General features: G+C 39.4%; 1 protein-coding gene across 1 annotated transcript in view; it reads right to left on the reverse strand.

Annotated features, from left to right (window-relative positions):
- Nucleotides 1-284: 284 nt before the first annotated feature.
- The window catches only part of VCAN (versican), a 105,638-nt gene continuing 90,206 nt past the window's right edge, over nt 285-15,716 (reverse strand). The window contains exons 12-14 of the mRNA XM_068423091.1: nt 4,074-4,218; nt 2,746-2,928; nt 285-2,270 (exon numbers count right to left, since the gene is read on the reverse strand). Of these exons, the coding sequence (XP_068279192.1) occupies nt 2,140-2,270; nt 2,746-2,928; nt 4,074-4,218 (459 nt within the window). The 3' untranslated portion in view covers nt 285-2,139. The remainder of the gene's footprint in view (nt 2,271-2,745; nt 2,929-4,073; nt 4,219-15,716) is intronic.

Consider the following 15,716-nt stretch of genomic DNA (forward strand, 5'->3'; position numbering starts at 1 on the left):
ACTCTCTTTGACTCCAGTGGGCACTTGACTAAGCCCATGATAATTGTGAAGTACCTGACAGTCTAATTGTATTCATATGAAAAAAATCACATTGCATAGATTTAAACAGGAAGACATGCAATAACAAGACAAGTCACAGTATAGCAAAACCTTGTTTCTTTGGTGAAACAGAAGCAGATATAAAAGTTACAAAGATTTTAGACTTTCATTCACAAAAAAAACAGACGTTCACATTATACACTATACAAGATAATAATATAAATAGAGAAAAGTATTATGTGCATTGTTTGGGGGCGAGGGGTGGGGAATGAGCCGGCCAACATGGTGACACACTGCCATGTTGAACGCACAAAGGCTGGGTACACTTGACGGAGCAGTCGCTGCACTTTCTTAAGAGATGTTGTCTGGGACTGTAATCACCATTCCCAATGAGCCGTGGCAAGGTCACTCCATGGGCAGCTCTGCCTAGTACAAACTTTTAGATGTTGGCTGGGTTTCAGTTCTTCTCCTTTCCCTTTCAACTATTTGCATCATATCCCCACACTAACACAAAGGCGTAAACCTCCCATCTGCTGTTGTATTTGTAATGTTATTTTTAAAGGTATACCATAGGGAACTTACTGTTCTTTATTTTCACTTCCTTTTTTTTTTTTTTTTGTCCTGTGCCCAACGGTGTGCAAGGCACTTTGCAGAAATAAGTCCTTTCCACGGAGAGGTCGTTTCAAATGTTACCTTCTACACTTACTGTACACATCCAGGTCAGTCATCGAGCTGACCAGGGTAAGAAATCATAATAGAAAACTCCTACGTACACACTGCACCAGCTACAACCTATAATCTCTTTGTGCACACACTTCTTCCTAGAAAGCCAAGATTCTGATTCTTCTGTAAGTCACACAGTTCTCACCCATCTAACCGCAAACAAATGATCCTGTTTAGCAGGAATTCTGTTCTCCAGGGAAACAGCAGTTGAAGTGAAAGATGGTTCCAAAAGTGGAGCTCAGGGTCTAATACTGCACTGGCGAGCTCTTTTAATCTTCTTTGCATGGGTAAAATAACATCCAATAAATTAAATCAGTATGGCTTACTTCATTTATTTATGTACGCTTCACAGCTGCAGCATTCATACACAAACATTCATTACTTTATAAAAAGATTAAAAAATGGTTATATATACAAAATTATTTACTTTTTTGATTTTTGTTTGTTTTTTACAAAAAAAAAATCCCCCAAACACCAGGTCTATCTCCATTTTAGAATGCAAAGACCTGTAATATAGACCTTGTGGTTAATGTTGTGAAAGTAATTTTTTTTCTTTTCTTTTTCTTTTTCTTTTCAAAAAAGTGGCCCTGGTCGATAAAGTTAATGTATTAGCACTTGGATTTTTACAGGCCTTCCTTGTCATACACAACTCCTCCATGCAGTCCTTTCTTATGAATGGTGAAGCTGGAACGGAGAGCAGAAAAAAAAGTTCCACATTGCAGTCCCTAGTTCATGCTTCATGCCACTTTTATGTGCTCTGTCTAAACTTTGCATCACATGGACACAAACTGTACCTTGGATGGCAATTGGCACAGTTCCCATTAAAAAAAAGCCATGTAACTTGTGTGTTTATCTTCACCTGATAATAACAAATTTCAGTCAGTGAAGTTATTTCAACCATTTCCAGCCTAGGTAAACAACATAAAAACAACGTCATAAATGACTGAAGACCTCTGAGGCCATTCAAACCATAAATATGCCTGAAATTAGTGTGACTTTTCATTTTATATACAGGATTTTAAAAACAACACACAATTAAACAACATTAAAATCATCTTATTTACATTTTCATTGGTGCTAAAATCGAGCTGTTTAAATATTGCAGAAGGCTGGTATATATCATAAAATGGTCCACACTGATGGCATATAGAAAACTAATAATCTTTATAGGCTGGAAATGGTTTCCTTTTATCCCCATAAGCACTTCTTTTTTTTTTTTTAAATTTTCTGATAAACACCTTATTTTTGCAAAATGCATTGTGAATACCACAGTCCATAGTTTCAAAACAATTTGATAATACTCCTATAAGTGATAGAAAAGGCACAGAAAGTTGACTTTGGCTGAAATGGTGGAAATCCCCATTCACCATTTAGCTCTCAGCGCCTTGAGTCCTGCCACGTCCTGATCCAGCGATGATAGTGTTTTGACGAATTTAATGATGTTCCCTTTCCTGATGAAGAATGTTTATAGTAGTATTTCTTAGAGTAAGTCCTTTGGTACGTGGATGCTGCAATGAGAAGGAGGAAAAAAGGGAAATTGGTTTAAAATTATTTAACTATGCATGGGTTGGCTACACTTCACATTACAGTTCCATTCGTTCTTGATTAATTAGAGGGTTAACAAATGATTAACTGGTACTATGACCACATTACAGACAGGAGAAGCATCTCTTACACACGGTTAGACCACAGTTGCAGAAAGAATTGTTAGTGTTATTAGAAACCTGTTGACTTTAGGGGTGTTGTAAGGGTGTTTTTGTTTACTTTAAAAAAATCTTAGTGGCTTCTGTAAAAACAGAAGAGGAACATTTTCATTAGTTTTGGAGGCCTGATGTTTTTTTCTACAGATATAGTGAGCAGTATTGCTGTCATAATCTGCCATACCAGATTTGCACTTCTCTTAAAACACCTGTTCATTACTTATTAAACTTAAATTAGTCTATTGTTTCTAATCCAGCACTGCTTTGCTTTCAAAGAACTCACGATTCATGCAAGTAATTTTAGGCATATCCCATCTTCCATTCCCTTGACACCGGATGGTTGGAATATGACGCTGGATGAAGCCATCTTTGCAGTGATATCTAATGAGGGAGTTGATCTCGTAACGAGGTTTCATCTTCCCAAAGGTCTTTGCATTTTCCACAACAGGAGGCTGACCACAAGCAACTGAAAGGAAGAGAGAACGTAACCCAAAACATCAGTTTGTAAATGCACTTCTGAATATGGTGCTGACCTCTAAACCCATAAAGGGAAGATGTCAAGTAACCTCAGTTAGAATCCCAAGAGGCACATACAAATAAGGATAGGGAGATCAGTCTTTTCTGTACTTCTGCAGTCTTGTGGACCAGACAGAGTAATGATGAATATTGGAAAACAGCAGATAGTATGGTTAGTATTGCCTTTTTGGTTTAAATTTCTGATGTAAACTTGAGCCAAAAAGGTTGGCATACTCACACAAAGAAGTGATTTTCACTGGAAAGCTGCAAAACCCGAAAACCAGTGACGTTATTACAGGCATTTCAGAAAAAAAAGTCTCATTTTCAATACTTCTCATGTCTTCCTCAACAATAGACTATTTAAAAGCACTTAAAACTGATGGATCTGTCAAGGCCCAGAGAACGTTAACAAAAAGTTGTAAATGGTAATTGGGAACAATGGAGCACACACAAGGTTTTGGCTGCTTCCTTACTTTCCCAGTCTGAAAAGGCAGAGGCAATTCCTAAGGTATTGCTGTACAGCTCCTGGTAACAGTCAGGTTTCCTCTAAGTATCAGCTCTAACAGCGTATAAACCAAATGTGCTTTTCAGAATCCAGCGGTGCCATTAAACTAGATGGTTGTGGGAAAGAGGAAGACAAAGGTCAGCATTGCTTGAAGGGTGAAAAGCATGCTCAGCTGAAGTTGGAAAGTTAACCACAAGCCAGCTGCCTGCTCTGACTGCCCACCGATACTCTGCTGCCCACATACTTCACAGTGATGCCATACCAGGTGAGAAGAGTTGGTAATATTTTCACGGTACACAAGTAAAGCAGGCCTGCCAGGCACATGCATGCCTCTTTTGCTGAGATCTGTACCTCAGATGGAATTTGCTTGGTTTTAGCCAAGAGTTTCAACTGTGTACACTTTTGTGCCTGGCTCAAGAACAGATTAGGTAGAGATGTAATATATGGATACAGACGAAGAATGACTTTGCAAAGCTAACTCAGCTGAGGGCTCACTGTACTGGTCACCAGAAATCAGCTAGACTTTGTCATTTTAACTTTATAAAACTGGAATCTAGAGAATTATGCTATTGTTACTGTTAAGTTTGTACCTGTTCCTTTCTTGCAGGTATAGGTAAGGTGATAATTGCATGGTACATCATTCCACTGCCCATTCTCATGCCATATTATAACAACACAGTCTTCTCCAGCAGAAAAGAAGCTGTCTGGCTGGTTTGGTCTCCAGTTCTCATATTGCTGCAGGGAAGAGGAGCAAAACCGTTATTCCCAGTGCTGGAGTATATTTACATTCCATTTTACAGAAGAACACACAATATTACCTTTGGTGAAGTGCGATCTCAATTGTTTGATTCAGGCTGTTAAGCACGAACTAAACATAGCTAGATTTATAATATCCTCCCACTCTATTTACAGATTATCTCAATGGGAAAAAATATTCTGATCTAACTTCTCACTTACTGTAAACTGATGTCAGGTGAACAAAACAAAGTGACACGATTCAGCACAAGCGAAATCTGATCCTAAATGTGTTGAAACACACTCTTTCCTACATAGACAGACATGAGGTGGAATGCCAAGAAATGCAGTAAATAGCCCATAACCCTCATTAATCCATGTCTACTAAATGGCAAATTACAGGCTAGCTTCTCAGACTCAAATTATTTATTCTCTGACGTCATTTAATGAAGTCATTCAGTGGGATGACATGCAGAATTAGGTGTAAAATAAGTAAAGGTGTCAGAATGTGCCCCCAAATCATTGCAGTTTGATATTTCCATGAAAAAGGCCTAGGTGGCAGACTGAGCACATACAGCAGCCTTTCAGCTTTAGAAATGATGATGCAAATTCTGCCCTCTGCAGAAAAAACTAACTGCAGATGTCTGTGAATATACATGGATAAACCAGAAACTGGCACACTAGTTTTAAAAGTAGAACTCTGATTGTTGGTATGTGACAAAAAAAAAAAAAAAGAACATTCAAATGGCTGAAAAATCTCTTTAGCATAAAAAAAAATAGTTTCTTAGCCTTGCCCCTGAGACACACATCTGGCATATCAATTTGGGCAGGTTCCGCTCTTTGGGATCCAAGCCGGCCACATGCAGGTCTGCATTTACTTAGCTACACAGCTCTGCGGCTTTCAGCTCTGCATCTACCTAAAGATACGCTTGATGGATGCTTTTTGGATTAAAATTAGGGAGGATTCAGTCTGTTTTTTCAATCGATAAGCAGGAAAAATAGAAAAAAAGGGAGTGGCACAGTGATGGAAGAATCCATGCAGTACTCTTCGGTAGGGGACATAGAGCCTACCGTCCTCGCAGTCAGCAGGGGTGGGATGAGCTTTATGCCCCGTGTTGTTTCGTCTTGACCCCAAATGACGCACAGTAATTCGAGATTTGCATAATGTTATGGAAAGAAAAATGGGAGAAGATTTGGGAAACTATTCTTATTGATTTTCTTTGGGATTTCTGTTGTGTCACTCCAAGAAGAACTTAATGAAGGATAAAAATAGATATCTGAAAGAACTGGAATTCACATAAACGCCAGACATTAACCAGGCAGCTAGCCCCTTGTATGGTCAAAATGACACAGTTTCTACAGTGCTTATATTTTCCTCAGTGCTTACATCTTTCTGTCTAGAGCTGGCCCATATAAATGTCATAAAAGTTTAGCTTTCTGTTTTCTTAACTTTATGAAATAACCACTATTCACTGCCTGGGCAAACACATTTTAGAAATAAAGTTAACATACCCCACACAAGTAGTATTTACCTTACAATGAATCAAACTATGAAAAAACTGAGTTAAATACTTAACCTTTTCCTACCACGTGTCATCTTACCCATCACAGGTTTTAATTATCCAAGCAATTTAACAATCATGGTCTAAATAAATTTGTTCTGCACTGAATTTATTACCTCTAATAAAACATCCCCCTTTTCATGTGGAACTAACTTTATTCCATCTCTACATTTCAGTGTTCAATAGTCCTAAACTACAATACACACTGACTCATTTACTCAAGCCCAGAATTCAGCATTTCACATTAGCTTATAAATCAGAGTACGAGTTTTGCAGGCACAGTAGCCAAATACCATACATATGAATCAAATGGGACCTGCGGTGTGGTGGGCTTCCTGCAAGACCTAGCAAAAAAAAAAAAAAAGAAAGAAAAGCAAGCTCTGTGCCTATCTCCTGAGCCAGTGAGAAGGAAAACGGGGAGGAAGGAATATGCCCATGGATGGTGTGTATTAATGTAACTTAGAGTGCTCCAAGACCCTTTTTCCAAAAGGGTATTTTGGAATGGCCACTGAGCTAAAGGTCTAGCACCTTTTCACGGCAGAGCTGGTTAAGGATGCAGGCAACTGATCAGAAAAGTTCATGTTACCACAACATAGAAAGCTGCTGCCTGCTAAACCAGGGATAGCGGAGTGCATGCACACACTGAAGGCTTAGGCTTGCCCATGGTACTGCCCCAGATACTTGCTCCATCTCCTCTACATGGGAGGCTCTGATGCACCTTCAGGAGCACTGCAAAGCATAAAGCATGGAAGGAAAATTGGCGTAGGTTTCACTTGCGCTGCGGAGGAGTCTGTCTGAGTGTGGCAGAGGTGGGGTAAGCAGAAAAAAGTGATCACCTCTCACCTCTGAACGTCTTACTACCCAACCCAACTGAAAAGTAAGGTTTGCTAATGTGAGTCACGGGCGTATGCATGGTGGGTTACACTGCTCAGATGATGGGCAGCAGCTTCTTAGGCTGAGGCAATCCGATTGCTTTCAAGAATATGCCCACATAAGTGGACACATAGAAAAATTAAAGACGACAGCCAAGTTAGTGGTGGAAAAGTTTGATCAATAACATCCTGACAGCAAAGGAAAGACTTCAACAAGCCTTGCAGCTGTTTCTTATGGAAATGATACTAGAGAGCCGTTTGGTTCCACAGGGATCAGAGTGTGGGAATGAAGGATATTTAATGGCTGTTGGGGGCGTGTGAGCTGAAGGTGCTCAGCAGTTTGCCAGCTCCCACCCTAAGCACATAGAGACCATATGCTCTTACTTGCCTCGCCATAACAACTCCAAAATTTGTGTTTGCTTTGCTGGCAGGGCTGCAGCGTAATGGCAAAGGATTATATCTAGGGCCTGTGGTTTATTCAAGAATGTCTGATATCCTCCAGCGTGACTTGCTGTTACCTCACATCTGATATCATCAGTGCACGGATTTATTTTGGCTGAATAACTCTGATTTTGCTTGGGTTTAGTGCCAGAATTGCTTAGCAGAGGAAGTTCCAGACTGCTGAATTGCTTTCTTAGGTCTCCACCCAGCTCTTCTGTAGTTTTTCAATTCCTTATTTAGCCACTGATAATGGGATAATGATAGAAAGAGATTCTCACAGTTTGAGTGGAACAAGTTTCTAGACAAATAAACTAATATTTTGCTTTCCTCTTATCGATTGCTTTTTTGCATGACCATGAGCATGATTCTGGTTTTCACTTACACCAGTGTAAATCAGCGGTGACTGCGCTATCTCCAGTAAACCTACGTCAGCAAGAAATTAATGGGAATGAATGAAATCCCATAAGTCAGATGCTGATTTATACTGTTTGTTTTCAAAGGTATCCCTTACAAACTCTCAAACAAAGTGTGCTAAGTGTAAAGAATCCCCTACCCTTGCAATAAGTACGGTAAGCATTTAAGATACTTAGGTCATAATTATTCTGTTGGGAAACACTGCTCAAAATATCCTGAACAAGATGCCCTTTTTGAAGTGTCTATGTCATTTAAGAGCATTGTGTTTAAATGCATGACTGTCTTTTAGAAAAGTATAATGTACAAAAAAAAATTAACTTCATTCCTTAGCAACATGTACCATTCAGGTTTGTTTGGTTTTTAAGATCACGTCCAAAAAAGATCATCCATATTCACAGATGAGCCAAAAACTGCTGGCATCGTTCCAGACACCCTGCTGCCAGGTTATATCTTCATGTAAACTGTTATTGCCTCAGCAGACCAATGAAACCACACAAAGGAGCACCGTGTTTGAATTGATAAATCTCAAGATATCCTTTTGCCAACAACCAAGCTTCAGTCGACACCTTTAGCATTACTCTTAGATGTACCATTCATAAGATATGACTTATGTTACTGAAAACCTAAATAGACTGGAATGTTAATACATGGAAGAAAAGCTGCTACAACCCTTTCAGTCCTCAGCAGAAATACACTGTGTGATTGCACAGAGGGACCTAAAAACTATTACTACCCTGTTTTTTAAGCAACACTACCACAACGCACGTCAAGTTTTCCCTTGGATTAAAATGCAAAGCACTTCTAGACTGTACACTTTAGGACATATAATCTTAATTATGAGCATGACTCAAAATGTACTTCAAAGGAGGTTTGGCCCACTACACTTTTCTCCTCCAGCTATGAAGCATGCTTTGCTGAGATGGCTGTGGAGAGGGAAGTTCAAAGCAATGCAGGGGAGTGAAGGCTGGAAGAACATGCTCCAGGCTCAGGCAGTCACCACTGTACCAGCCATTCTGCAAAGCTCTCAACATCCATGATGGCAAGACACTTGGGGTTTTTTTAAATGAAAAAAAATGAAGTTTCTGTGTAACCAGGTAACTGCAGGACCTAGCCTTGGGGACAAGATTTTGGTCCCTGTACATTCATTTGGTCCTTTGGGAGCCACACCACTAGTCTGTCTTGCCATCATTTCAGGCTGAAAAGTGGACTCCTGTTATGCTTTTTATGCCTTTAATTATACTGTAATAATTAATTAATCAATCTTTCTTATACGTTTTTTTTTTTCTGTTGAAACCAAAGCCCATGCTGACACATTGTATTCACTTGTTCTAGCTTTCTCTGCTAATGAGCACTGAAAATTTTCCTGCAGAAAGAGGGTGGATGGTCCATGGGTTAGAGCTGCAGCTGAGACAGGGTTCAGCTCTTCAGGCTTCCTACGTGGCATTAGACAATGCACTTGGCTGGCTGATTCCCAGTCTGCAAAACAGTGACAATGTATTCTCTTGCCTCACAGGAGGAGCTTGGATTGGTGGTTACAAAGCCCATGAAGACATTTTATTAAGTTCCACATTTTTGGGGAGGATTTCCTTATATGGCATTGAATTAACTCACAGCCATAATCTGCCAGTTGGGTGACAGGCTGACTTTTCACATAAATTAAATAATCTAAGAAAGCCAGGATTATAGCAAGAGCTGTAAAGCAGCTAACTTTACTAGCTAGTCACTACTTTTTCTCATTCAGGTGGCTGCTAATTAAACTGAATGAGCATAGTCTTCCCTTCATGAACCAAGATACTACCCTGTGGGAGATTTGTTATTTAAATTTTCAGATAACCAGCCTTATTAATGAGTAATCCACTCAGCTCTTTCAGATGTTTGCACTGCCAAGGTGAATCTATGAGTAAGCAGTATCTCACCTTTGTGACACTCATTTGGAAATTTCAGCTGTTCCTTTATCTCCTAAAGGCACACCAAGTGGCTGAGATCAATTGCTTGGATTTTGCACTCCAAAATAGCCAACAAGCACCGTGTTTAATGAAGCATGACAAAATAAACTACTGATGCAAACAAAACTTTACTGCTTGACCTCCTTATTATGTAAAGGCCACTAATCTTTTGTACATACCTAAAGCTAGGAAATAATTTACTTGAAATACACCTATTTAGATTTACAGGGTTAATGCTTTTCCTCCTGGGAAAAGGAAGCATGTTTTCAGCATGTTTAAATAAGCTTAAAGTACAAATCTGTCTTGGCACTTTTTGGTACTTGTAATTTCCAGTGTGATTTTTATGTTCTTTCATTCTGGCTGCTTCCCTATCTGATTGCTTCTTAATGCAAGACTAGAGAGGAAAATCCAAAAAAACAAAGCAAGATGTAGAGAGGGGCTGACTGGATACTCTCTGTGCCATTTCATCTTAAAGTGAAGCAACAGTTCCTGCCTGCTGTTTGTCACTAAACAAGCTGAAACCACCACTGCAAAGCTTGCTGGCTATGGTCCTTTTTTCCCCCGTAACTCTGCTAAGAACAGGAATACACTTTTTTCACAACAGCAGAGAAATTCTTAGAAATCTTTATCAGGAAAGCCCCTGATCAAGTCCCTCACTGTGGAGGTTCTCTTATAATTGGATAGCTTAACCTAAAAATTACATCTCACTTTCAGTAAGTCCTGGCAATTACCCAGTTTTATAGCTTGGCTGAACTGCAACAAGATCAGCAGAAGGTTACAATGAGTATATGGATCAGTTCAGAAAACCCTCGTTTGTGGCTCATGCTGTTATACAGCACTGATTCTGTTACGTGAGACACTCATGGGAAGTTTGAAAGGGATTGCATTTCCTTTCGACAGAAAAAAAATCAGACAGATTACTGTGAAGATTTGGCAATGTCTGAAATACTTCCATTAAGTCCACCTAGTATTTAAATGCATTTATACATTGGGAAAGACAAGAAACTACCATATAGCGTAGGCTCTGTTTCACTTAATATCACCCCAGTCCTGCAAAGGATTTTTCTGTTTAATTTTATGAATGGGAGCAGTCTGACAGAACTCACCAAAAACATTCATGAGCTTAAAAAGTGCATTCAGTGAGTGCTTAAGCATACACATTGCTTTAAAGACATAAGTGGTGCCCTAAACTCTATAGGGTAGATCACATGCACGATTCAGACACATGCTAAAATAACTCGCTGAAGGAGGGACCAAGCTAAGTGTGTCGGTAAATCTGTGCTGGGAGAAATTCTAGTCAATTTGAACACAACTGCTGTATTTAATCTTATCAACAAGTACACACAAAAACCACATGTCATGATTCTGATAGTTTTTAGATCGTAGTTGAACGGTTTACCTTAAACCCTTAATCTGGGATTTATTTGCATGGGATTTGGGAAACTGGCAGGATTTGGATCAGGCAGGCACCCAGCACTCCCCATTACAGCGTCACGCTGTGAGCAAGACAAACTCCCAGAAGGGGCTTTCCTAAGGACCTCTGCAAAAGACTTCACTTAAAAGGGCTTTTTGGTAACAGAGCAGTGGGATGTATTGAAAAACTCTTTGATTTCCTATGCAACAGCTCACAAAAAAAAAAAAAGGACTCTGAATAACATATACTCATGTATATCCATGAGCATCCACAAGCACTGATTGCAGATTGAATAAGCAGCAAGGTCTAGGCAAAAATAAATAATTTGGAAAGAAATCTAAAGAATTCAAATGAAACAAGCAAAAAAGGCTAGCTGATGAAGCTGAAACATAAAAGCACTATCAATCCTGTCTTTTGGGGGGAGCTGACCGTGTGGTGGAGCAGATGACTACCTCTGAGATTTTCATAAATCAACGTTGTAGTATGACAACTTTTCCATGAGCAGCAGAAACCGCTAAGTACAGCAAGAAACTCCCACTAGATGGCAATGTCCACTCACTACCGAGTCCCCATGCTACCTTCGAGTAGTTCCAGAATCATAATTATTCAGAAAAGATATCTCTTCTATTGACTCTTTAAAAGCTAACTGAAGCCAGCGGACACAACTCCGTTGACTTTTATCTGCTCTGTACCTACTCTTCGCAGAGGAATAACTTTCATCATGGTTCACACACGGTATAGTTCAATTTTGTGGGTGTGCTGGGCTTTCGGGAGTCACCTTAGTATAGAGACTCAAAAATGAGTGTCAAAGAGCTGGTGAAATTCTCTTGCTAAGGGGCAGGTGTTTTACTGTGGAAGAAAAGTGTGGTAGGGTGTTAAATGCTGGTTGGTTTAATACATGTTCTTTGGGAGTTGCAGTGACATAATTCTATATTATCAACATGATGCAAATGGCATGGGGTGTGACTTATTCTTTTTGTGCACAACTACCAGAAGAGCCACTGAAAAAAGGAAAAACCTGCACTTTGTCATTTATGTCAACAATTACTACAGGTTTGAAGCTGTCCAAGAGTTTTAGCCCAGAGCCAACCATAACGAGGCTCTGAGGTAACTGCTGACCCCCCTGCTAAAAATGAGACAAAAAAACGCTTTGTCCAAGAGGCCCTTCTTACTGCCTACGACATACTGAACTAAAAATATACCTGTCATTAATAACATTATATAGTTCTCCTCCATTTAAATGCAGGTCAAATGAGCATCTTAAAAAGAGGCTGTAATGACTGACTGCAGCACAAAACCAAAACATTTGGTAGATTTAAGATCTCCTTCTCCAAGGATCCTGTGGGACATGGGTACAATGAGCTTTTTGTTTGCAGCTGACTACAGTACTTTTTAGTTTGTTTGCTTTATTTAGCCCTCAGAGGCAGTCTCCTACCCTACAATACTTCATGCCTTTTCAAGGTTTTTGTGTTCAATAAAGTTACTCTTTCTGAGAGGGGTGCAGTTACAGATTTGCTCAACTTAAAGCATTCTGATTCACTGGTCAATAAAGGAAGGAAAAGAGAGGGCTTTGTTTTTGCCAGAATTAAACTTCTATTTGTTTTGCAGGTTTGTTTTTTTTTTCTTAATGTAGCTACCTAACACTGACAACCTGAAGTCCAGCATTGCAAAACACAAAGCATAAACGCTGCTATGCCGAAGGGAAGGAAAACTAACGTAGAGTCTCTGGACAGTTTTAAAAGTGGCAATATGCCCCATTACTTTCCTAGCTGGCAGCATTCTCCAAGTGACAGACAATCTGGCCACAGACACTAGCCAGCTCCTTATTACAGCACTAATCTTATGTAATGGGAGTGAGCTCACTGCCCTACAAAGCACTAATTATCAACAGCATTTTCCAAAGGATATGAATAACTCCCCTTGTGAGACTGAGGCCCAAGGCACAACCCCAAGTAGCTATATGCGCTTAATCCATAACATGAATAGCTCCAAAGGACTCCTTTACCGCTGTGCCTGCTCACAAGGGTCCTTAACAGTGAAACGCCAGCAATCCAAATACAATGGAGAAGCTGCCAAAAGCAACACCAGATTTTTTCTATTTGGATGGGTGTGCTTTACAGCCATAAAAGTTGCTATTCACAGAACTAAGTGAATTATTTAAATTCAATTTCCCTAAGATATTTTCAAATGTCACATTGTGTTCACTCTTCCTTTGATCAAGCCAATTATTAAATGTCTCCACTGATAATGTAAGTTTTGTTATTTTGTAGTTTGTATTACATCAAATTTAAAGTACACAAAGATCCAAGAAGGCATGGACAAATTCCTCTTTTCACATAGTTGTGGGAGTATTTAGGCCTTGCTTTCTTCCCCTGTATCACTGTGATTTTCCCAAATGTATTTGTTTTATAGCTTTTATGACAATTGTGGGATGAATATTGTCCATGATTCATCCTTAAAGAGTTGTTCACTATCACAGAAATGCTGGGAGAAAAGCCTACAGAAAAGCGCAAGAGTAATTGTGACTCTGTAAGGTTTTAAATGTAAACAACGTCTTACGAATAGCCATTTTTATTCCTGTGTAGAATGTAAATCAGAGGAAAACTAATGCTTTCCCACACCACATGCCAACAAAACAGCCCTATAACTGCACTGCAATAGCAGAAAAGCAGAGCTAACAAAACACGCTCCTTAAAACACTATATTATTTTCTTCTGCCTCTTGCATCTGTCAGTGTAATCATATCTGAAGTGTCTTGAGCAGAAATCGGCTTGATTTTCAGAAAGTAATGAATAACGAAGCTCTAAAAATGTTGGGGTGCTGTGAGTTCTCTGAACACACTTCAGTACCCACTCTCACTGCCTTCACCTTTGAGAAAAATTATCTGAAGTTAAGCACTAGGCAGATATGCCAAAGTTTGCAGCTTACAAGTTCCCTTCCTACTGGTCCATGCGATCTTGGATGTTGCAGGTATTCCAAGCCCATGCTTGTGGCGGTGGCCCCCAATCCCCAGCTCTCACTGAACTTGCACCACAAGTGAGGATCTAGGTTTCCTGAAAGACTTTCACTTTTTGTGTTGTACTAACACAGCTGCAATCAGCTCTTTTCCCTTGATATAAAAAGGGAATGGTTGCTGCTGCCAAAGTGTTTTTCTTGTGGCCCATCAGCTACAGAACACAAATCCACCTCTCCCAACTACTGGAAACACTGGAAAATTCTTTCTTTCAAAAACAGAAAAAAACAAAAGGAAAAAAAAAAGGAGAGCGAGCAGGAACACATTGTAGAAGAGAAAAGATCGCTTCCTGCCATACAGATCCAGTACAGCAAATCAGAACAAATTAGATTCATATGGGTGGCCAGCAATGGATTCCACAGTTTAGTATAATTATAGCTTATTTTGTTCCGCATATTGGACAAGGTAGCCTAAGCCTAGCCAAGGAGCTCCTTTGAAGATGTGCTCTAACCTTAGCCAAGAAGCTCCCAATTTGTTTTTTTTTAAAGAAATTGCAAAAAAGACAAATATAAGCAAATTGGCCTGGCCAATAAAATCCAGTATAATGAAATATCAGCTACTTGGAAAGTAATTTATTTATGGAAAAGTAGCACCTGGACTGACAATTAAACTTTAGGGTATGAGAGGTGTGACCCAACTACTTTATTCATGTTATTTTGCACTTTTCAAGCCCAGTCTTTGTTTGGGATGTAGTGGGTACAGCATGCTGAAAAGGCGTCTTTTACCAGGAGATGGTGAGACTTTGTCTACACAACCCAATCCATTGCATAAGATTATGCCATTTTGCCTGAAAGGCAGGAAACTGCTGAGCAGTTTTAAATTAAAAACCACTTTACAATTAAGAAATAAACCTGCCAAAATCCCCTAAAAGCACACAGATAATTATGCATCAAACATTTCAGTGAGGTAGATCAAAAAGCCTCTTGAAGTTCTCTTTGCAGGAACAGAGCCTATAATACTGTGATTTAGGAGTGTGCCCTTTTATATTTTGTTGGGATAATTTTCCTTGTCTTAAAAGATCTTGTTACGGAAAACAGATAAGACTCAATACAGATATGGACAAATGTCATGTGGACCAAAAAGCTTTAAATACTGTTCCTTGCTTTCTCACTGAATCTGATTGTACTTGGTTCGTTATTCAAGACACTGGCATTTTCCTTGAGGAACTCTGACAATCAGAGCATGTATTTACAAGATCACTCTTCATTTATTCCAAGACTTGCTTACTGGCATTATTTTTGCAAGTTAAACATAAATTCCAGTTGATACATGAAAACCACACACAGGAATAGAGAGGCTTTTTTCACTGCTGCTAGTTTTGATGAATTGCTAACAGACAGTATTTTCCATAAGGGTTAAAAAAAAAAGAATGCCAGGAAATCAAAAGTGGCTGACTATAGTTAGTCCACTACTAGGCACCTAAATAATTGCCCCTCTTTTCAGCAGTGAGCCTGTCAAGGGCACTCTGGGTTCAGTGTAAGTTTCCCAGTAAGAACCTTTCTTTTATATACTCACTTTTTAAAAATCTTGGGCACATTGTCCCACATGCCTTAAAAAACAAACAAACCTTCCATCCCACTGAAGGGGCATGAGCTGATCTCACCTGAACACTGCACAGAAAACTGAATGGCCCTAGCTTATTTGATTGGCGAAACTATTATCCACTGTTTCATGAGGTAAGGGAAATTTCTGCAGCTTCATCTGAGAATTTAAGCTTTCTCACGTTACTAGGCCAGTGACAAAGGTGAGTTTATCACCCTCATCTCACATGAATTGACAAGAAGTGTGCTTAAAAAAAGTCCTCCCTGTGTTTTGGGAGACAATGGAAGTGAGACA

The sequence above is a fragment of the Nyctibius grandis genome, chromosome Z, assembly GCF_013368605.1.
Source record: "Nyctibius grandis isolate bNycGra1 chromosome Z, bNycGra1.pri, whole genome shotgun sequence".
Lineage (NCBI taxonomy): Eukaryota > Metazoa > Chordata > Aves > Nyctibiiformes > Nyctibiidae > Nyctibius > Nyctibius grandis.